The sequence below is a fragment of the Mauremys reevesii genome, unplaced genomic scaffold, assembly GCF_016161935.1.
Source record: "Mauremys reevesii isolate NIE-2019 unplaced genomic scaffold, ASM1616193v1 Contig31, whole genome shotgun sequence".
Classification (NCBI taxonomy): Eukaryota; Metazoa; Chordata; order Testudines; family Geoemydidae; genus Mauremys; species Mauremys reevesii.
In genome coordinates this window covers 235,733-259,321 of record NW_024100842.1, presented here as the reverse complement: position 1 = coordinate 259,321, position 23,589 = coordinate 235,733, and the positions used below count along the sequence as shown (strand labels likewise).

Sequence of the window (23,589 nt, the reverse complement as noted above, 5' to 3'; positions counted from 1 at the left end):
ACGGATGACATAATGTTGTGCTGCAAGGATAACACGATCTAGAAAGGGACCTAGAATGGTGGAGGGCTGTAGGAGCAGAAAATTGTTTACAAATCAGCTGTCAAAAGATGGAATACACATGATGCTTCACGGAGAGGGACAAGGAGAATCCAGTAAAACTGGATAGTATAGAGTTCTTCGAGTGATTGCTCCTATGCATTCCAGTTAGGTGTGCGCTCCGCGCGTGCACGGCATCTCGGAACTTTTTTACCCTAGCAACTCCGGCGGGCCGGCTGGCGCCCCCTGGAGTGGCGCCGCTATGGCGCCTGTTATATACCCTAGCCGGCCCGTCCGCTCCTCAGTTCCTTCTTACCGCCCGTGACGGCCAGTTGGAACTGTGGAGTGCTCTCTGTCCTCCACTACCCTAGCTCTCGCTAAAGGTTTTTTGTATATAGTTCGTTCATAGTACGTGTAGATAGTTGTTATAGTTAGTTAGTTAGGTTTTAGTGATAAGGTTAGGGGGGTTTCCCCTCCCTTTCCTCCCCCGGTGCGGGCTCATGCCCAAGGCACCGGGCTTTAAGCCCTGCGCAATCTGCCAGAGGTCTATGCCGATCGGGGACCCGCACGACGCCTGTCTTCGTTGCCTCGGCGAAGGTCATTGGACAGACAAGTGTCCGATCTGTTCCGCCTTCAAGCCGAGAACGCGTAAGGAGCGGGACAATAGACTTAAGCAGCTCCTCATGGAGGTGTCGCTGCAGCCCCCGGCATCGGCCGCGCCGGCACCGAGAGCCTCATCGGTGCAGAGCGCACCGGCTGCTCCGAGCCGCTCCGGCACCGTGGCACCGCAGCCTCAGCCAGCAACTGCGAAGACCCGGCACCGCTCCCTTTCGCCTGCTAGGAAGCGCAGGCTGGCGAAGGCGATCGCTAAGTCCCGCACTGAGGACTCAGCCAAGACTATTGCGCCACCTGCGACTCCCGCGGTGGCCGTACACCAGGCGGGCACCGGGCCGTTGACTCCGGCGCCGCAAGGGCCGTCGAGTCCGGCACCGCCACGCTCCCCGGCACCGTCCGTGGTTGAGCCACGACTGCCGTCGACGCCGGAGACATTCTCCTCGGCGCGTGAGCTGATACAGCTCGTAGAGGCATCGAGCCTCCGGCCCCCGGCACCGCCGGTGTGGGCTGTCGCGTCCATAGGAAAGCCGGCGATGATGATCCGGCCGCCCTCGACGGACCGCCGACACAAACGACGCTCCCGGTCACACTCCCGGTCCCGACGAAGGTCGCCATCCCGCCGATCCCGATCTCAGCGCCGCTCGCCGTCCCGGTACCGGCCGCCATCCCGACGCCGGTCGGAGTCCCGGTACCGTTCGTCATCCCGGTACTGGTCGCACTCCCGGCACCGATCCAGGTCCCGATCGCCATCGCGTCGCCACCGCCGGAGGTCTCAGTCCCGGCACCGTTCCCGGCACCGCGACTCCCGCAGCCACTCCCGGCACCGCAGATCCCGCTCCCGGTCGAGCTCCCGGCACCGGTCGAGCTCCCGGCACCGCGGTGGCCGACGGTCTCGGTCACCGTCCCAGTACCGGATGGACACGCACCATTCCTCGGCACCGTCTGCGGACAGACTGCCGCCTTCGGCGGTACAATCCGTCAGCGCCTCAGCGCCTCCTTGGCCATCCCGCCCAGCATCGGTGGCCTCCGGCGCTGACAGCAACGCGCACCTGCCACCGACCCCACACGGCGAACCTCAGGGGGCTCAACAGTGGGGCTTCTGGGTTCCCTGGGCCCAGTATGAAACGCAGGGCGTACCGTTTCCCCCGAGACACTCGGCCTCCGAGCGCAGGGTCCCCGAGGCAACGGTTAGCCGGCCGGCCCCTTCGCCTCGACGCGAGCCCTCCGTTCCCCCGGACCACCAGTCCTCCATGCAGCACGACCCAGCCGAGGCGCAGTCAGCAGCCCCTGCGGCGGAGGCCGTCGTGCAGGGCTTGTCCTCATCGTCCTCCCCGGACGAGGCGGTGGCCGGTGCTTCAGCCAAGAAGCCGCCGCCCATTGACCTGAAGGCCCACCAGGACCTGCTTCGCTGGGTGGCGACGGCCATGGATCTCCCAGTAGCGGAGGTCCAGGAGGACGAGGACCCCATTACCAACGTGGTTGGCGCGGACGCTCCCGTGCGCATGGCGTTGCCCTTTGTGAAGACAATCCAGAAAAATGCCACCACGCTCTGGCAAACACCCGCATCCATCCCTCCCACGGCCCGCGGGGTTGAGCGTAAATACTCAGTTCCCCCTACGGGCTATGAGTATCTTTATACCCACCCGACCCCGGACTCGTTGGTCGTGCAATCGGTTAACGACCGCGAGAGGCACGGTCAACCTGCCCCTGCGCCTAAGTCCAAAGACGCCCGGCGCATGGACCTGCTAGGCCGCAAGGTCTACTCGGCAGGTGGCCTACAGATGCGCATCGCCAACCAGATGGTCCTCCTCGCCAGGTACGTCTATGACATCATGACGTCCCTGGCGAAGTTCACAGAGCTCCTGCCATCAGCCTCCCGCCAGGAGTTCGCGGCGCTGTTGGAAGAGGGAAGGAGATCATCTAGGTCCTCCATCACGGCCGCCCTCGACGCTGCGGACTCCGGAGCTCGGACCTTAGCCTCCGGCGTGTCGATGCGGCGCATCGCCTGGCTGCAGTCCTCCACCCTGCCACCGGAGGTGCAATATACACTGCAGGACCTGCCCTTTGACACGCAGGGTCTCTTCTCCGAGAAGACGGATTCCCAGATCCAGACCCTAAAGGACGGTCGCGTTGCCATCCGCACCCTAGGGATGCACACGCCGGCAACACAGCGCAGGTCTTTCCGGCAGCAACCCTCCCGGCCCTTCTACCAGCAGCGCTATCGACCGTACAATAGCCGGCGACCGGCTCAAAATCGCCGTCGTCCTTCCGGCAATCAGCGTAGCCAGGGCCAGGCCTCTTCCAAGGCCCCTCAGGGGGCCAAGCAGGCCTTTTGATGGGACGCTCGAGGACGGCCCATCACTCTCCCTACCGGATCCTTCCCCTTTATTTTACAACCGCCTTTCCCATTTCTTTTCGGCGTGGTCCCAATTAACAACAGACAACTGGGTGCTTCAAACAGTCCAGTCGGGATACCGCCTTCAATTTGTTTCGCCCCCACCTTCCCACCCACCCTCCCTGTCCCTCTTCAGGGACCCCTCTCACGAGCAAGTCCTCTTTCAAGAGGTTCAGACTCTGTTGAGCGTGGGTGCCATAGAAGCAGTGCCTCAAGACAGGCGGGGCAGGGGATTCTACTCCCGTTATTTTCTCATCCCCAAAGCGAAAGAGGGGCTATGTCCTATCCTGGACCTTCACGAGCTGAACAAGTACCTGCTCAAGCCCAAGTTTCGCATGGTCGCCTTGGGGACCATCATTCCCTCTCTGGATCCGGGAGACTGGTTTGCCGCCCTCGACATGAAGGACGCCTACTTCCATGTCGCGATCTATCCTCCCCATCGTCGTTATCTCCGGTTTGTGGTCAACAACGCACACTACCAGTTCGCCGTGTTGCCATTCGGGCTCTCCACCGCACCGAGGGTCTTTACCAAATGCATGGCGGTGGTTGCCGCAGCCCTCCGCCGTCGTCGGATACATGTCTACCCGTATCTCGACGACTGGCTAGTTCGCGGACAGTCTCGACAACTGGTGATGGGCCAGTTGACAGACATACTGTCCCTCTTCCGACGGCTCGGTCTTCTCATCAACACCGAGAAGTCCACCTTGATCCCGTCACAGCGGGTAGAGTTCATTGGAGCGGTCCTCGACTCCTCGCTAGCCCGGGCTTGCCTACCTCGATCTCGACACCAGATGATGGTCTCCCTCATCCGGGACCTCGTCTCCTTCCCGACCACGACGGTGCGCTCCTGCCTCCGCCTCCTGGGCCACATGGCATCATGCACCTACGTCACCGCGTACGCGCGGCTTCATCTCCGCCCATTCCAGACTTGGATCACGTCGGTGTACCGGCCGCATCGAGATCCCATCGATATGGTGGTCACAGTCTCCAGGCCAACACTCGAGTCCCTCACCTGGTGGCTCGACCCGGAGATTGTCTGTGCGGGAGTCCCGTTCCATCCTCCTCGCCCGTCTGCCACTCTGACCACGGATGCCTCAGCGCTCGGTTGGGGAGCTCACCTGGGCGACCTTCACACCCAGGGCCTGTGGTCGCCCCAGGAGCTCACTCTGCACATCAATGTCCACGAGCTGCGAGCGATCCGTCTGGCCTGTCGCACCTTCTGCACCCACCTGCAAGGCCGCTGTGTGACAGTGTTCACGGACAATACAACAGCAATGTTCTATGTGAACAAGCAGGGCGGAGCCCCCTCCTCCCTCCTCTGCAAGGAAGCGATGCTCCTGTGGGACTTCTGCGTGACCCACTCCATTCACCTAGAAGCGTCCTTTCTTCCGGGAGTACAGAACACGCTGGCCGACCATCTCAGCAGGTCTTTCTTCTCCCACCAGTGGTCTCTCCGTCCCGACGTCGTGCACACAATCTTCCGCAGGTGGGGGTTTCCCCAAGTAGACCTATTCGCATCCAAGGCGAACAGGAAGTGCCACCTGTTCTGCTCGTTCCGGGGTCCCGCGCCGGGATCCCTGTCGGATGCCTTCCTGTATTCCTGGAAGGATCACCTCCTCTATGCCTTCCCTCCGTTCCCGCTCATCCATCGAGTATTACAGAAGCTTCGGAGGGACAGAGCCACTGTCATTCTCGTAGCTCCGGCCTGGCCGAGGCAGCATTGGTACTCCCTGCTGCTCGAGCTCTCCGTTCGGGATCCCATCCCCCTCCCGTTGTGGCCGGACCTCATTACTCAGGACTTCGGCAGACTCCACCATACGAGCCTCCAGTCCTTCCATCTTACAGCTTGGTACCTGAGTGGACTGTTCAGCGGCAGTTCAGCAAGTCCTCCTAGAGAGCAGGAAGCCTTCCACTCGCTCCACCTATCTGGCGAAATGGAAGTGGTTCGCGCTCTGGTGTGACCAGCGAGGCCTCAATCCCTTCGTAGTCCCTGTCCCGACCATCCTGGACTACCTCTGGTACCTTAAGGAACAAGGTCTTGCGGTCTCCTCCTTGAGAGTTCACCTGGTAGCAGTGTCTGCCTTTCGTCCATCCGTGGAAGGTCGGTCCATCTTCTCTAACCAGATGGTTTCCCGCTTCCTTAAAGGCTTGGACCGCTTGTATCCGCCGGTGTGGCGTCCTGCCCCGACCTGGGATTTGAACCTCGTGCTGGCCAAGCTGATGGGTCCTCCGTTCGAGCCCTTAGCCACGTGCTCCTTGCTCTGCCTCTCCTGGAAGACGGCCTTCCTCGTCGCCATTACATCAGCGAGACGAGTCTCTGAGCTACGCGCTCTGATGGTTAGTCCGCCATACACCGTCTTCCACGGGGACAAGGTGCAGCTCCGACCACATCCGGCCTTCCTCCCAAAGGTGGTGTCAGCCTTCCACCTCAACCAGGAGATCTTCCTCCCGGTGTTCTTCCCGAAGCCGCATACCTCGCCTCGGGAGCAGCAGCTGCACACCCTCGACGTCCGCCGGGCGCTCGCTTTCTACATCGAGCGGACTAAGCCCTTCCGGCGCACGCCTCAGCTGTTCGTAGCGGTTGCGGACCGCATGAAAGGCGAGCCGATATCCTCTCAACGGATTTCCTCCTGGGTCACAGCGTGTATCCGGACCTGCTACGAGCTTGCTCGCGTCCCACCATGCCGCCTCACCGCTCACTCCACGAGAGTGCACGCCTCGTCGGCCGCCTTCCTGGCCCATGTCCCCATCCAGGACATCTGTCGAGCGGCCACCTGGTCTTCGGTCCACACCTTCGCCTCCCACTACGCGTTGGTGCAGCAGTCTCGGGACGATGCAGCCTTTGGCTCCACGGTATTACACTCCGCCACGTCTCACTCCAACCCCACCGCCTAGGTAAGGCTTGGGAATCACCTAACTGGAATGCATAGGAGCAATCACTCGAAGAAGAAAAGACGGTTACTCACCGTAGTAACTGTTGTTCTTCGAGGTGTGTTGCTCCTATCCATTCCAGACCCGCCCTCCTTCCCCACTGTCAGAGTAGCCGGCAAGAAGGAACTGAGGAGCGGATGGGCCGGCTAGGGTATATAACAGGCGCCATAGCGGCGCCACTCCAGGGGGCGCCAGCCGGCCCGCCGGAGTTGCTAGGGTAAAAAAGTTCCGAGATGCCGTGCACGCGCGGCGCGCACACCTAACTGGAATGGATAGGAGCAACACATCTCGAAGAACAACAGTTACTACGGTGAGTAACCGTCTTTTACAGTCTGTGCAACAATTTAAATACCTCAGATCAGTGTTAAGCCTTGATGGGAATGGGGATGTGGATGTTAAGAGTCTCATGAAGAGCACTTGGTGTAAATGGAGGGAGTTGATGAGGAGTTCTCTGCAATACTAACATGCCAAGAAAACTAAAGAGCAAAGTGTATAAGACCGTGGTTAGACCAGCCGTGACATACAGGACAGAATGCAGGCCAAGAAGGAAGAGAGAACGACTCCTTCACACTGTGGAAATGAGAATGCTCTGGGGGACAATAAGTAAGAACAGAGCTGAGATGCTAATCAGTGAGGTGGTACGAGCTGTGATGCAGGTAGATCCCATCAGAGAAAAGCTGAAGGAGCATTGACTGAGGTGGCCGGGTCATGTGAGACAACACTACATTGCATATGTTGGTGAGAGAGTACAATACCTACTAGTCACAGGACAAAGACCATGGGGAATACCCGGAAAAGGATGGTTTGAGATGCTGGAGGAGGACATGAAGGAGGTTGGTGTCAGCTTGGAACATGCACTTGACAGGAACACTTGGCGACCAAGAACAAGAGCCACTGACCATGACTAAACCGGGACAGGAAAGTGAAGAAGAAGTTTGTTCTCTGGCCTCTTTTCCAGACAGATAGAAGAACTCTTCTTGCCTCTCACTGGGGACCAGTTACAGGGACCATCTCAGTTTCATTGGCACCAGTAAAGCATGAAGCAAAATATGTAAATTGGTGTTCTTGGGCAACATGGGTTTGGTGATGCCACAGATACGGCCGGTGCTCCCTTCCAGCCATCCAGCCAGGTTTATTGCCCTCCAGGCACAGTGCCCCTTGGCAAGGAGCAGCTCAGTCAGCAGGTGGAATTTCTGCTGTCCTGTCGGCCACGCAAAGGGTTAAGGCGAGGTACCCCAACATTAATAGACTGAGACAAATAACTTACAGATGACCTTATGTGTTTCATGACACCTGCTTCTTACCTCCTTGCTTCTGATGTCTCTGGCAAAATATCCTTCCGTCAAATCCTCTTTTCTTGTGCTAGATTGGAGGTGTACCTGTGCTAGCATTCTGGAATGTGTTTACATATATACCCAATGACTGATGCTTACATAAGAACGGCCGTACTGGGTCAGACCAAAGGTCCATCTAGCCCAGTATCCGGTCTTCTGACAGTGGCCAATGCCAGGTGCTTCAGAGGGAGTGAACCTAACAGGTAATGATCAAGTGATCTCTCTCCTGCCGTCCATCTCCACCCTCTGACAAACAGAGTCTAGGGACACCATTCCTTACCCATCATGGCTAATAACCATTAATGGACTTAACCTCCATGAATTTATCCAGTTCTCTTTTAAACGCTGTTATAGTCCTAGCCTTCACAACCTCCTCAGGTAAGGAGTTCCACAAGTTGACTGTGTGCTGCGTGAAGAAGAACTTCCAATTATTTGTTTTAAACCTGCTGCCTATTAATTTCATTTGGTGACCCCTAGTTCTTATCTTATGGGAATAAGTAAATAACTTTTCCTTATCTACTTTCTCCACATCACTCATGATTTTATATACTTCTATCATATCCCCCCTTAGTCTCTTCTTTTCCAAGTTGAAAAGTCCTAGCCTCTTTAATCTTTCCTCCATATGGGACCCTCTCCAAACCCCTAATCATTTTAGTTGCCCTTCTCTTAACCTTTTCTAGTGCCAGTATATCTTTTTTGAGATGAGGCGACCACATCTGAACGCAGTATTTAAGATGTGGGCGTACCATCGATTTATATAAGGGCAATAAGATATTATCAGTCTTATTCTCTATCCCCTTTTTAATGATTCCTAACATCCCATTTGCTTTTTTGACCACCTCTGCACATTGCGTGGACATCTTCAGAGAACTATCCACGATGACGCCAAGATCTTTTTCCTGATTTGTTGTAGCTAAATTAGCCCCCATCATATTGTATGTATAGTTGGGGTTATTTTTTGCAATGTACATTTCTTTACATTTATCCACATTACATTTCATTTGCCATTTTGTTGCCCAATCACTTAGTTTTGTGAGATCTTTTTGAAGTTCTTCACAGTTTGCTTTGGTCTTAACTATCTTGAGCAGTTTAGTATCATCTGCAAACTTTGCCACCTCACTGTTTACCCCTTTCTCCAGATCATTTATGAATAAGTTGAATAGGATTGGTCCAAGGACTGACCCTTGGGGAACACTAGTTACCCCTCTCCATTCTGAGAATTTACCAGTAATTCCTACCCTTTGTTCCCTGTCTTTAAACCAGTTCTCAATCCATGAAAGGATCTTCTCTCTTACACCATGACAACTTAATTTACATAAGAGCCTTTGGTGAGGGAACTTATCAAAGGCTTTCTGGAAATCGAAGTACACTACATCCACTGGAACCCCCTTGTCCACATGTTTGTTGACCCCTTCAAAGAACACTAATAGATTAGTAAGACACGATTTCCCTTTACAGGAACCATGCTTCTTAGAAGTGCCTGTGTTTTAGCAATGCTAGTAGGATCCTTGCCAAGTTCATGTACCAGACAGTGAACTTGTAAGCACCTGCTTTAATACATGGCCTGACTTTGGTTCACGGTCTCTGGTTCAGGTCTCATGACCCTGTGCTCAATACTGTGTGTGTGTGTCTCTGTCTCTTTCTCTCTCTACTGCTGGGTCAGTCTGAGATCCTTGTGGTTGGGTGGAGGCAGAGCCGTCCCTTGGATACGGTGAATCGAGGCGACCACCCTGGGCCCCGCACTTTGATAAAATCGTTAGGAAGCGGTCAGGGAGGTGAGACGGGCAGTGGGCAGGTGAGCGGGGTAAGGAGGCGAAAGGGGAGGTGAGCGACAGGCAGGTGAGGGGGTGAGGAAGAGCCCCCAACCAGAACCTCCCCCTTCCCCGAGTGCCTCCTGCCCGCTGGCAGGCCCAACCAATCAGCGCCTCCCCCTCCCTCTCAGCGCCTACTGCCTGCCGTGGATCAGATATTTCGCGATGTCAGGAGGCGATGTGGGGGGAGGAGCGAGGGTGCAGTGTGCTCGGGGGAGGGAGCGGAACTGGGCATGGAAGAGGCAGGGCGGAGTGGGGGTGAGAAGAGACAGTGCAGGGGTGAGGCCTTGGGGAAAAGGGTGGAGTGGGGGCGGGGCCTGGGCGGAGCCAGGGGGAGCACCTACGTCCCCGGAAAATTAGAAACTCAGCACCTATGTCCCGGGCCTCACATCTCCCTAGGGATGGCCCTGGGTGGAGGAGTTCCAGAAAGATTAAAGATGTGTGGGAAAAGGAGCCAGGGCACTGCACTGAGGCAGAGGAGTGGGATGGGGAAGAGTCTTGGAACAGGGATTGGGATCTGACACAAATCAGTTCCTGCTCAGCATTTCACTGGCATCTCTGCAGTGCCCTGAGGCAGTGAGGTCCCTCCCACTCTGGATTGGGACACGTGTGGACATGGAGGGGTCATTTGCATTGAGGAATATGAGGGAGTGTCATTCTCTGGGGCAGCCAGGATGGCTCCTTTCTCCAGCACTAAGGTCACTGTCACTAGAAGAAGCAGCTAGATGTCCCTTCGAGTGGTGCCGTCACTGCTATTGGCTGCTGTTATTTTCTTCACCTAAACCCAGTACCTGCCACCCTCCCTGCCCCAAATCCTTCCCAGTCTTGTCTAGAGCTGTGACTGTTCCCATCTTTCCAACAGAGGCGGCTAAGAACCAGGGGCCACGATCCTGCCAGAGGATGCAAAATACCCTCAGGGAGAGCATTGAGAAAAAGGCAGAGGATGGAATGTTTGAGACGGCAAAGGAGAAGATGAAGATGCAGCTCCAGGAGCTGAAGGTGAGGGATGCTCCCCCTGCTCTGTGGGGCTGTATTTTTGGGTTTGGGTGGTGCTGTCTGGCAACAGTACAGGGTCCACAGAGGGAGCGGCCCAGAACAAGCTACCCAGACAGAACGTAGGCCAAAGGTATTGGAGCAAACCCCCTGCTCCATGGGATGTTCAGTTTCCACCTAGAGCAGACGCAACATGACCTTGATTTTCAAGGTGTCCTTCAAGAGTCTGATCTCGCAAACACACATGTGCCTAACTGAACAGGACCATTGACTCCAGTGGAACCACAAATGGGTTTTAAAGTAAGTGTGAGCGTGTCGTAGAATCATTGATATTTATTAATTGTGTTACCATAGCGCTAAGGAGCACTGGTCATGGCCAGACCCCACCGTGTTGGGCTCTGTATAAACACAGAACCAAAGGACAGACCCTGCCCCAGAGAGCTTACAATCCAAGTATAAGACAGGAGACAGCAGGTGATCAGAGTGTAAATCAGGCCTGCACAACATACGGCCCGCGTGGGCTCACTGTGCGGCCCGTGGGGTGGGTGAGTAGGCAAGCGGCGGGAGGGGGGTCTGAGGAAGCGAGCGGGCGGGCAGTGGCCGGGGGGCAGGTGATTCTGCGGCTGGCCCCAGCTCACCCCTGCACCGCCTCCTCCGCTGAACGCTCCGCCCCACTTCTCCCCCTCCCCCTGCTTCCCACAAATCAGCTGTTCGCGCAGGAAGCCAGGGAGGGCAGAGAAGCAAGCGGCAGCTTCACGCTCAGGCCCAGCTAGGCGGAGACAGAGCCGAGGTGAGCTGGGGCGTGGGGGCCGCCCGCGCCGCAGCAGGTAACCCGGCGGGGGCGGGGGGCAGCACAGGGAAACCGCTCCCTGCTCCAGCTCACCTCCGCCTCTGCCTCCCGGGGGGGGCATCAAGGAACGTGGGGGGTTGGACGGGGCAGGAGTCCTGGGGGCGGTGGCGGGCCACAACCCCCTTGTGGGGTGAGGAGGGAACCAGTTGTTAAGATTTTGGCAGCTCCCCACTGGCCAGGGGGGTGGGAGGCTGAGGAGGCGGGCAGTGGCGGGGGGTGAGTATGTGAGCCGGGGTGGGGGCTGAGAAGGCGAGCGGGGGGGCAGGTGAGCCGGCCGCGGGGGCAGGGGGCGGAGGAGGCGAGCGGGGGGGGCGGGGCTGCGGTGGTGAGCGGCAAGTCAGGGGCTGACCGGTGCTCCGGAGGTGGTCTGGCTCCCATCCCCTCTCCAAGGGTTGCAGCTGTCTGGAGGTGCTGCCTTCCTCAGTCACACCTCGTTCATTCAACAGGGCAACTGATTACAAAGTGGGGGGAAGATCTTATTCTACTTCTAGCAAAAAGACATTTTTCTTTTACCTTAATTATACTACCTTAGGGGCCCGCTATAACATATTACCAAGGTTCAATACCGCTGTTTCGGTGGGGTGGTGCTGGGGAAGGAGGGTTTGTTTCTACAGGGCAGGCGGCGCTTGGGGGGAGGTTGTTTCGGGGGGGCTGGGTGGTGCTGGGGGGGTTGTTTTCGCAGGGCTGGCAGTGCTGGGGGGATTGTGTTTCGAGGGGGCTGGGCAGCGCTGGGAGAGGGGTGTTTCAGCGGCGATGGGGGGGAGTTGGCGGGGCTGGAGGGGTTTCGGCCCTCAGCTGGGTTTTTTTTAGTAATATGACCCTCCCTGCTTTATGAGTTGTGTAGGCCTGTTGTAAATGACCTCTCTACAGTGAACTGCATGGAACTCGAAGGTGTAGCAAGAAAGAGTAGTGCTGCACCAATTTTCTGAGAGAAGGTGTATGTTCTAGCAACTCGTGCCTTCTTTGTATAGAACAACAAGGGGTCCTATAAAAGTAGCCAGCCAGTCAGACAGTGGCACAGACAGCTGCAGCGGCAGAGGAGCCCGCAAACAGAGCTGTAAACACGGGAGTTTGAGTGGGTGTTTGCAAGGGGAGTTTGGGGGGAAGACTAAGAGCCAGGCAGAGGAACAGACAGGCTAGTGAAGGGAGTGTGTGGTGTTCTGTCAGTGTTTTGGTGCTTGTTGAGGGTTTGTTTTGCTGTGGGTGGTGGTGGTGTGGTTTGGTTTGTGTTTCCCAGATTTACAGGATTTAGGTGGGAAGCCTATGACAGATACAGAGGCAGCAGTGGTCAGGGGCGGCTCTAGCAATTTGGCCACCCCAAGCATGGCGGCATGCTGCAGGGGGCGCGCTGCCGGTCGCCGGTCTCGCGGCTCCGGGGGACCTCTTGCAGCCATGCCTGCGGGAGGTCTACCCGACCGCGGGACCAGCGCACCCTCCGCAGTCATGCCTGCGGGAGGTCCGCTGGTCCCGCGGCTCCCGTGGACCTTCCGCAGGCATGACTACGGAAGGTCTGCTGGAGCTGCCTGCTGCCCTGCCGGCAAAAGGCTGCCCCAAGCGTGCGCTTGGCGTGCTGGGGTCTGGAGCCGGCCCTGGCAGTGGTGGTGACCCAAGCAGTGGAAGACACAAGGAAGATGACCGGATGTGGAAGCTGTGACATGTACATGATCCTGGAGGGGGTACCTGAAAAGAGTTTCATCTCCATGAAGTGCCGCCTGATAGAGCTGATGGAAGAAAAGATCTGAGGATTGGAGATGCAGGTGGAAACTCTGGTGGAGTTTAGAAGGGGGTTCGAGCAGATGATGGAGCAAAGACATGATGAGGCTAAAGGGAAATGCTCAGACTTGCAGATGGAAGCAGGACCAAAGAACTCTGAGCGGAGACTGCTGGGTGAGGAAAGTGGACGGTGGAAGCATGTGACTAAGAGAACCAGGCAGAGGAAAAGACGGGCCAGTGAAGGAGAAATATTGCTCAGGAACAGGTTTGCAGAGTTGGAAAATGAAGAAGGGGCACAGCAGGTGGTCGCTGAAGGTGAGAGGACAAGGAAGAAGAGAAGAGCAGCTAGTCCTATAGGAAAAGGGAAAGAGTCAATGGAGATAACACCAAATATGAGCCCCAGAAGGATACAGGAAGGGTTGCGGAGGATCGCAAGGGCGAATAGGAATTGAGAGGACTTGCAGCCAGAGGGAACGGGATAGACTGGAGAATCACACCATCACCAGGAAAAGGCAGGTCTACATGATTGGGGACTCCTTACTGAGAAGACTAGATAGGCCTGTAACCAGAGCTGATCCAGAGAACAGAGGGCTGTGCTATCTGCCGGGTGCTAAGATACGGGATGTAGACCTGAGGCTGAAGAGGATCCTAACGGGAGCGGGAAAGAATCTACTGATTGTCCTTCATGTGTGAACAAATGATACGACTAAAGGGAGACTATGCCAGGCTGGGGAAGATGCTTAAGGAAATTGAGGCTCAGGTGATCTTAAGTGGGATTCTGCCTGTTCCTAGAGAAGGGCAACAAAGGTGTGACAAGATTATGGCGACCAACAGATGGCTCAGGCAGTGGTGCTATAAGGAGGGCTTTGGGATGTACGGCCACTGGGAGGCATTCATGGACAGAGGACTGTTCTCTTGGGATGGACTTCACCTGAGTCGGGAGGGAAATGGACTTCTAGTATGGAGGTTGGCACGACTGATTAAGAGAGCTTTAAACTAGGAATTGTGGGGAAATGGTTGGGAGATGTCCAGGTAATCTCCAAGCGGGATTTTAACATTGAGAGGGAAGAAAACGAAGTAAGAAAGGATACAGCCAGCCATGGGTAGGAGAATGGACATAAGGAGGAAGGGTAGTGTAGATACCAGTCTAATAGGTGATACTGGCAGTAGAATGTCTGAGCCTAATCGGGTAAAGAATGTGAGGGAAGCCAAACGGCAAAAATTAAGATGTTTGTACACCAACACGAGGAGCCTAGGTAACAAAATGGAGGAACTATAGTTATAAAAGGAAAAGAGCCTATTAAAGAATTCTAGTAAATTGGTGAGGTATGATTTCCCTTTACAAAAACCATATTGACTTTTCCCCAACAAATTATGTTCATCTATATGTCTGACAATGCTGCTGTTTATTGTAGTTTCAACCAGTTTGTCCAGTACTGAAATCAGGCTTACTGGTCTGTAATTGCTGGGATCACCTCTGGACCCATTTTTAAAAATTGGAGTCATATTAGTTATCCTCCAGTTATTTGGTACAGAAGCTGATTTAAATGATAGTTTACTGTCACGGGGCGGGACTCACCCCTGTGGCGCCTCCTGCTGGTCACCCAGGGAATTAGCATTTCCAGCCTCCAGAGCACCCTCTGCGGGCTGGTGTCCTGCTTGCCACTGGGCCTGAGTCCCTCCTGGACCCCGGTGCCCCTTTCAGGCCGGGGTGCTGCCCCTGGTAGTACCCCCCCCCACAGATCTGGGTCTCCGCTCCCCAGGGAACTCCCACCCTCTATCCCCACCTTGCCTCAGTAAAAGGCTACTGCCAGTCACCATCTAGTCCCAGCTCACTGGGGTGGACTACAGTGTAAAAGCCACTCATCATAGGCAAGGTGGGTTTGGACCTGCTGCTTCTGCCTACCCTTGGGCTGCCCTCTGCAATCCCAGTACCTTCTTTGGCCTTTAACAAGGCCTGCAGCCTGGGGGTTTCTAGGCCGGAGCTCCCCAACTCCCTTTGCCCTTCCCCAGCACTGCTCCACCCTAGGTACCCTTCTCAGCTTTCAGGCAGCAAGGCCCTTCTCTCTCTACCACTAGAGAGAGATTCTCTGTGCTCCTGTCCCACTGCCTTCTTATAAGGGCCAGCTGGTTGGGGCATGGCTGCATCTCTGGCTGGTTCCCCAATCAGCCAAGGCTTTCTTCACAGCCGCAGCCCTCTCCAGGGCTCCTTTTAACCCCTGTTCCTCAGGAGTGGGGCAGTCGCCCCACTACAGTTACAAACTACAGTTAGTTGTTCTGCAATTTCACATTTGAGTTCCTTCAGAACTCTTGGGTGATACCACCTGGTCCTGGTGACTTATTGCTGTTTAGTTTATCAATTTGTTCCAAAACCTCCTCTAATGACACCTCAATCTGGGACGGTTCCTCAGATTTCTCACCTAAAAAGACTGGCTCAGGTTTGGGAATCTCCCTCCCATCCTCAGCCATGAAGACCAATACAAAGAATTAATTTAGTTTCTTCACAATGGTCTTATCGTCCTTGAGCGCTCCTTTAGAATCTCGATCATCCAGTGGTGCCATTGGTTGTTTAGCAGGCTTCCTGCTTATGATGTACTTAAACATTTTGCTACTACTTTCTGAGTCTTTGGCTAGTTGTCTGATATTTATTGAACACTATTGCTTTTCTGAATTATTATTGATAATTTTATCTTTTCCATCTATTAATAGTCCAATACCATACATCCATTCGATAATGGACAATAATGAAGAATGCCATTATTAGGATTATTTGTTCCTAATATATTGTAAAAACTTCTTATTTTCCTTAACTCTGCTGACCATAAAAGTCTTTTTTATTCTTTTGCTTCCCTTATCGATTTTCTACAATTCCTAGTTCTGTTTTGTATCAGAGGGGTAGCCGTGTTAGTCTGGATCTGTAAAAGCAGCAAAGCATCCAACGAAGTGGGTATTCACCCACGAAAGCTCATGCTGCAAAACGTCTGTTAGTCTATAAGGTGCCACAGGATTCTTTGCTGCTAGTTCTGTTTTATATTCATTTTTATAAACTTTATAAAATTATATATATATGTCTAAGCAAAGTGCTCTGAAAAGTGACTGTACAAATGGCATCGTGAGCATCATTTGTACTGTCGCTCCAGATGAAATGTGCTCTGTTTACAAGCCACCTGCCAGTTCTGTAAATTTCCCTTGGGATCTGAGGGTCAAGCTGGGCTCTTTCCTTCCTGCCCATCATAACCAGCAATAAAAGCTCTGCAGGGCAAACAAGTCCCATATTACACCTGTGCAGCCCCACAATCTTCACATGATGCCCTAGGTGGTACCCGCATGACTGGTTGGTGGCATTGCACAGGAGTGGTTGATTGTGGTTAGAACGTCACAGACTATTTAGCTGGTGCTGCACCAGATGGTGCAGACTCTGGTTCCTTCTCCCCTAGATGAGCTGACTGTTAGGATTGAGTTGCTGTAAGGTCACTTCCATGCTCACGTGCTGTGCAATGTGTTTGCTGCAGGACTACATTGTGACAAAGCTGCAGACAGACATTTCCTCCATGCTCAAACTCGCCTTGTCTCACCGGGAAGAACTCACCAAGAAGCTGCCAGGTAAAAGTCTGAAATCTCTTCCTGGGTATGGGCGTGGCTGCAGTCAGAACCCTCTCTGCCCCCGGTGTAGGAAATGCTACTACAGGCACGTTCGCCCTCGTGCAGGCTGCCCTACAGGGGGCAGCGGCCGAACCAGCCCTGACATGACACACAGGTGAACTGGCCTGTGTGTACGAGGAAAAGTCCACTGCCTTAGTACGTGGAGCTGCAGTGTGGGGGGAAGCAGGAACGACCTTCCAGCAAGGGCTGGGTGACTCAGTGGGGCTGGAACGTCGCTACTCCACCCTCCCTCCTTAAAAAGGGGTCTAATGCAGAAGGTCCCTGTGAGGGCAGGAGCTGCTTTTTATGGTGATTCAGTGGCCCCAGTCAAGAGTGTTAGAGCCTTCCCAAGTGTGTGGGAAGGCCTCTTCCCCCCCAAGGCCCCTTCCCCCACAACCTCTCCTGTTCCCCCAGAGACCCTGCCCCCGGCCAAGCTGGAAGATGGAGCTAGGCCTGGGGGCCGAAAGCAGTCCCCTGCCTGTGTCCCTGCCTCCTGAGTCCCCCACCCAGGGAAGGTGGAAGCTCTGCAGCTCCCCACAGCTGCCCATGCCATGAGTCTTACCATGGCCAGGCTGCTGCTCCGAGCCCTCCCCTGGCTGGGTGAAGCCAGGTAAGGGACAGAGCCATGCGGGCAGCTGTGGGCAGCTGTTGCAGATGCTCCACCTCCACCTGCCCTGTGCTGGGTAGGGAGCCCAGGGGGCAGGAACACGGGCTGGGGGCTGCTCTCACCCCACACCCCAGGCAGGTTGAGGGTCTGCATGGGTCCCTCAACTGTCCGGGCTCCTTGATTGGGCTCCACATTAGCCTTATACAACAGTCATGGAGGGGCTGCAAATGGAGCAGGGAGAGTTGCACGGCCACCTTGTACCCTGGCCCACCCAACCAGAGACCTCCACACATACAGCTTAGATACTCACAGCGATTTCTATTGACTTGAGTGGCTGTGGGGCTGGAATAAAGAACTTACCCAAGGGCTCAAAGGGATACTGACAGAGGTAGGAATCAAACGCCCAGTTCCTGAGTGCTAGGGCAGTGCCTTCACCACAAGACCATCTGCTCTGTTGCTGGTTTTATTGCATCCTTCTGTGTGGCCTTGGGTAAATTACTGACTTGCTCTGTTTCCCCATCTGTAAAATGGGAATGAGACTTTACCCACCTTTCCAAAGTACTTTGAGCTCTATGGATGAAAAGCCCTAGGTGGGTGCTAAGTACGATTAACTCAGGAGTAAACAGATTAATAAGAGTGGGGGTTGTCTATACAGGCATATGGCCCATCCACAACTGCTATTGGCAAATATCCCCAATGGCCAGCAACGGGACACTAGAGGGGAAGGGCTCTGAGTCACTACAGAGAATTCTTTCCCAAGTGTCTGGCTCATAGGTCTTGCCCACATTCTCAGGAACTAACTGATCGCTGTATGTGGGGTCAGGAAGGAATTTTCCCCCAGGTCAGATTGGCAGAGGCCCTGTGGGGTTTCACCTTCCTCTGCAGCACAGGTTTCTTGCTGGTTTGAACAAGAGTAAAATGATGGATTCTCTGTAACTTGAAGTCTTTAAACCATGATTTGAGGATGTCAGTAACTCAGCCAGAGGTGAGGGGTCTATCACAGGAGTGGTTCTGTAGCCTGCGATGTGCAGGAGGTCAGACTAGATGATCATGATGGTCCCTTCTGGCCTTAAATTCTGAGTGTATGAGGTATTAAAGTCCCGATCCAGCAAAATACTTATATACATAAAATGGTAACCCTTGTTTTCCTTCGTTTGTGTGGGAGATTAGAACACTTTCCTCCCTACATAATAAAGGGAAATGGACAATTCTTGTTCAAAAGAAAGAAAACGAACCATGTTTCAATCCGCTGTTCTTTTTTGCAGACTTACAAAATGAATGCCAAGAAATTGAATGGATTTACAAAATGCTGCAAGGAAAGTGACGTTCTTAAAAAGAGATATTAGAAATTCTCTATTATAAAATCTGTGTTTTAATGAGCTTGTTAGAGAGTTTTTTCTATAATTGTGTGTGGTGTTAATTGAGCTATTTCAATGACTTATTTTCTCTTGTTTAATAGTTTGTAAATCTGGAATTTAAATCACATGTTATTGTAATTAATTAGAGCTTGAAATATAGGTTAAATGTCCCATCATGGAATGCTGAGAGAGTAAAGATACACTCTCATTTCATGAATTTGCAATGCATTGTAATAGTACCTTGTAGGCGATAACCATGTTTTTATACTCATTTTAGTCAAAATACTTTGTTCATAGATTTTAATTCCAAACTATAGAATATGCAAAAAGCCCAGCTTGCTAATGGTGGAATCAATTGTGAACATGTCAAATGCAGACTTGGATATGTTATAGCAACAGAACTAAAACTACTGAGGAATTTTTTTTCTGCAATTTTTAAAAATGTTCAGGTTTTGCGGGGGGAAAGTCTGCAAATTTTGTTAGTTCATAGAATCATAGAATCTCAGGGTTGGAAAGGACCTCAGGAGGTATCTAGTCCAACCCCCTGCTCAAAGCAGGACCAAACCCAACTAAATCATCCCAGCCAGGGCTTTGTCAAACCTGACCTTAAAAACCTCTAAGGAAGGAGATTCCACCACCTCCCTAGGTAACACATTCCAGTGCTTCACCATCCTCTTAGTGAAAAAGTTTTTCCTAATGTCCAACCTAAACCTCCCCCTCTGCAACTTGATACCATTACTCCTTGTTCTGTCATCTTCTATCACTGAGAACAGTCTAGATCCATCCTCTTTGGAACCCCCTTTCAGGTAGTTGAAAGCAGCTATCAAATCCCCCCTCATTCTTCTCTTCTGCAAGCTAAACAATCTCAGTTCCCTCAGCTTCTCCTCATAAGTCATGTGCTCCAGCCCCCTAATCATTTTTGTTGCCCTCCACTGGACTCTCTCCAATTTATCCACATCCTTCTTGTAGTGTGGGGCCCAAAACTGGACACAGTACTCCAAATGAGGCCTCACCAGTGCTGAATAGAGGGGAATGATCACGTCCCTCGATCTGCTGGAAATGCCCCTACTTTTACAACCCAAAATGCCATTAGCCTTCTTGGCAACAAGGGCACACTGTTGACTCATATTCAGCTTTTCGTCCACCGTAACCCCTAGGTCCTTTTCTGCAGAACTGCTGCCCAGCCATTCGGTCCCTAGTCTGTAGCAGTGCATGGGATTCTTCCGTCCTAAGTGCAGGACTCTGCACTTGTCCTTGTTGAACCTCATCATATTTCTTTTGGCCCAATCCTCTAATTTGTCTAGGTCCCTCTGTATCCTATCCCTACCCTCCAGCGTATCAACCACTCCTCCCAGTTTAGTGTCATCTGCAAACTTGCTAAGGGTGCAGTCCACACCATCCTCCAGATCGTTAATGAAGATATTGAACAAAACCGGCCCCAGCACCGACCCTTGGGGCACTCCACTTGATACCGGCTGCCAACTAGACATGGAACCATTGATCACTACCCGTTGAGCCCGACCATCTAGCCAGTTTTCTATCCACCTTACCGTCCATTCATCCAGCCCAGACTTCTTTAACTTGCTGGCAAGAATACTGTGGGACTGTATCAAAAGCTTTGCTAAAGTCCAGAAATAGCACATCCACTGCTTTCCCCTCATCCACAGAGCCGGTTATCTCACCATAGAAGGCAATTAGGTTAGTCAGGCATGACTTGCCCTTGGTGAATCCATGCTGACTGTTCCTGATCACTTTCCCCTCCTTTAAGTGGTTCAGAATTGATTCCTTGAGGACCTGTTCCATGATTTTTCCAGGGACTGAGGTGAGACTGACTGGCCTGTAGTTCCCTGGATCTTCCTTCTTCCCTTTTTTAAAGATGGGCACTACATTAGCTTTTTTCCAGTCGTCCGGGACCTCCCCCGATCGCCATGATTTTTCAAAAATAATGGCCAATGGCTCTGCAATCTCATCGGCCAACTCCTTTAGCACTCTCCGATGCAGTGCATCTGGCCCCATGGACTTGTGCTCGTCCAGCTTTTCTAAATAGTCCCGAACTACTTCTTTCTCCACAGAGAGCTGGTCACCTCCTCCCCATACCATGCTGCAGAGTGAAGCTGTCTGGGAGCTGACCTTGTCTGTGAAGACAGAGGCAAAAAAAGCATTGAGTACACTAGCTTTCTCCACATCCTCTGTCACTAGGTTCCCTCCCTCATTCAGCAAGGGGCCCACACTTTCCTTGACTTTCTTCTTGTTGCTAACATACCTGAAGAAACCCTTCTTGTTACTCCTAACATCTCCGGCTAGCTGCAACTCTAAGTGTGATTTGGCCTTCCTAATTTCACTCCTGCATGCCTGAGCAATACTTTTATACTCCTCCCTGGTTATTTGTCCAGTCTTCCACTTCTTGTAAGCTGTTTTTTCGTGTTTAAGACGAGCAAGGATTTCACTGTTAAGCCAAGCTGGTCACCTGCCATATTTACTTTTCTTCCTACACATCGGGATGGTTTGTTCCTGCAACCTCAATAAGGATTCTTTAAAATACAGCCAGCTTTCCTCGACTCCTTTCCCCGTCATGTTATTCTCCCAGGGGACCTTGCCCATCAGTTCCCTGAGGGAGTCGAAGTCTGCTTTTCTGAAGTCCAGGGTCTCTGTTCTACTGCTCTCCTTTCTTCCTTGTGTCAGGATCCTGAACTCGACCATCTCATGGTCACTGCCTCCCAGGTTCCCATCCACTATTGCTTCCTCTACTATTTCTTCCCTGTTTGTGAGCAGCAGGTCAAGAAGAGCTTTTCCCCTAGTTGGTTCCTCCAGCACTTCCACCAGGAAATTGTCCCCTACACTTTCCAGAAACTTCCTGGATTGTCTGTGCACTGCTGTATTGCTCTCCCAGCAGATATCGGGGTGATTAAAATCACCCATGAGAACCAGGGCCTGTGATCTAGCAACTTCTGTTAGTTGCTGAAAGAAAGCATCGTTCACCTCATCCCCCCTGGTCTGGTGGTCTGTAGCAGACTCCCACCACGACATCACCCTTGTTGTTCATACTTCTAAATTTAATCCAGAGATTCTCAGGTTTTTCTGCAGTTTCATACTGGAGCTCTGAGCAGTCATACTGCTCTCTTACATACAACGCAGTTCCCCCACCTTTTCTGCCCTGCCTATCCTTCCTGAACAGTTTATATCCATCCATGACAGTACTCCAATCATGTTGCTTAAAAAAAGTCAGTTTTTTTCCTCTGTTCTCATGAAAACCAAAAATGTTCCATGAAATGGACTTTATTTGCTAAAATTTCTGTTTCATCAATAAAATGTTTTGATTGAAAAGTTTCTACCGGCTCTTTTGATGTCCTGTCCCTTGAAATGTGCAGGGGGTTCTGTGCCAGAACCTCACTTTCGGGTTACTTTCAGTTTTGCAGCCAGAGCAATAAAAGCGAGCGCAGCAGACATCAGCTCCCTCTGTCTGAGTCTGTCTGTCTGACTGGCTCCAGAAATAGAACATTTGACGACATGGAATTTATATCCCATGATAGGATTGCCAACTTGGTAATATTTAAAAACTGGACACTCCAGCAGGAGTGCCGGAACCTCCCCTCTCCTGCCTCTTCCCCCTGAGGTCCCACCCCTGCCATGCTTCCTTCCCCAAGGCTCTGCCACCCGTTCGCTCCTATTTCCCCCTTCTTCCCCTGCCACTTGCTGCTCTTCCACTCCCCCAGGTCAGGAGGGACTCTCATCGGCAAAGCCGGGATTGGGAGCTGCAGCCGCCTGATGCAGGTAGGAGGTGGCCCTGGCTGAGTAGGGGCTGGCACAGATGATGATCCGGTACCTCCCCCACCCACAGTAACCAGACATTGGGTGTCTGATCAGTAGATCTGACCGGACACTGTCAGGTCCTCTCTTCGACTGGACTGAGCACCTGGCTAGGGTGACCAGATGTCCTGATTTTTATAGGGACAGTCCCGATTTTTGGGTCTTTTTCTTATAGGATCCTATTACCCCCCACCCCCGTCCTGATTTTTTCATATTTGTTGTCTGGTCACCCTAGTCCTGGCCATCCTATCCCATGAGTGTCCAGTGCTCCCACTGCCTGACCAAGAAGCTGAACAAGTAAGCAAATAATGCTATAAAAAGGGGATTCACTTCACCTAGAGGTACAGGCTGTCCCAGAACAGCAGGAACCAGCCAGCTAGAGAAGGAGACATAGGGAAATAAAGAGAGAATGGCAGAGAAGGGTTGTGCAGTTACTTCCAGAACTGTTCAAACAGAGCGGTGCCCCGTAAGCAGGCAGACAGATTGATTGATATCATGCGAGCCGGCAGGCCGGCACACGGCTTAGCCTGCATTGAGGGCCTATAGCCAGCAGAGAGAGCCCACGTACACCAAAGGAGTGTGCAAGCACACAGCCAGCAGAGTGTGATGGGTCACGGATGGGGCCATAACAAAACAATTCCCCGTGGAAAAGGCGTCCAGGAGGCGTGAAGTCCAGCAGGACAGCAGTGAAATGGCACCGTTTGTGGGCAGTGTGGGGGAGTTCAACAGCACCTGGGAATCGTGGGTGGTTTACCTGCAACGTTTTCCGCAATTGGTAACCTGCAGCACGGTTGCAGACAGACAGCGAGTTCCAGCCTTGCTGTCAGTGATGGGTCCAAAGGCACGTGGACTGCTGCGTGACCTCTGGTCTCCAACTGTCCCTGGCATAAGTGCCGACTTTCTAATGTGTCAGGTGCGGGGGAGGGGCACCAGGCCATGCCCCCACTCCACCCCTTTCCCCAAGGCCCCACCCTGCCTCATCCCGTCTCTGCTCTGCCCCCACCCCACTTCTTTCTCCCATTTCCACCCCCTCTCCTGAGCATGCCCTGTCCTCATGCCTGCCCCCCAGCACCTCCTGCATGCCGTGGTACAGCTGATCCATAACTGGTGGGAGGCATTGGGGGAGGGGGAGGTTCTGATGGGCTGCCAGTGGGTGCCAAGCACCCACCATTTTTTTTCAGCACCTATTGTCCTTGGATCTGCCATGTATGCCACACTTAGTGCAGTGATGCAGGGACATTTTTCTCCTATTCCATCGATGATAGCAGAACGATATCAGATTCATCAGCAACATCAGAGAAGAAGAGAGTTGGTAGCACAGTTTGTTGCCAGTTTAAGGAATTTGTAAGAGTATCGTCAGTTCAGACAAACATTAAGTGATGCCCTGCACAGCCAGTTAGTCTCTGGATTACCCAATGACCAGGTCCAGAAGAAGGTATTGACTGTATCAGTGCTTACATTCAAGAAGGCTGTTGAAGTAGCAGTTGCAATGGAGAC

At 53.0% G+C, this 23,589-nt stretch overlaps 2 protein-coding genes across 2 annotated transcripts in view; both read left to right on the top strand.

Annotated features, from left to right (window-relative positions):
• LOC120393802 (nuclear GTPase SLIP-GC-like) overlaps nucleotides 1-18,328 on the top strand; it is a 105,485-nt gene extending 87,157 nt beyond the window's left edge. The window contains exons 18-20 of the mRNA XM_039518291.1: nucleotides 9,985-10,121; nucleotides 16,191-16,281; nucleotides 18,193-18,328. Coding sequence (XP_039374225.1) covers nucleotides 9,985-10,121; nucleotides 16,191-16,281; nucleotides 18,193-18,251 — 287 coding nt within the window. The 3' untranslated portion in view covers nucleotides 18,252-18,328. The remainder of the gene's footprint in view (nucleotides 1-9,984; nucleotides 10,122-16,190; nucleotides 16,282-18,192) is intronic.
• Nucleotides 1-23,589, top strand: part of LOC120393801 (nuclear GTPase SLIP-GC-like) — a 303,315-nt gene that overhangs the window by 170,438 nt on the left and 109,288 nt on the right. The gene's annotated exons all lie outside the window — the stretch shown is intronic.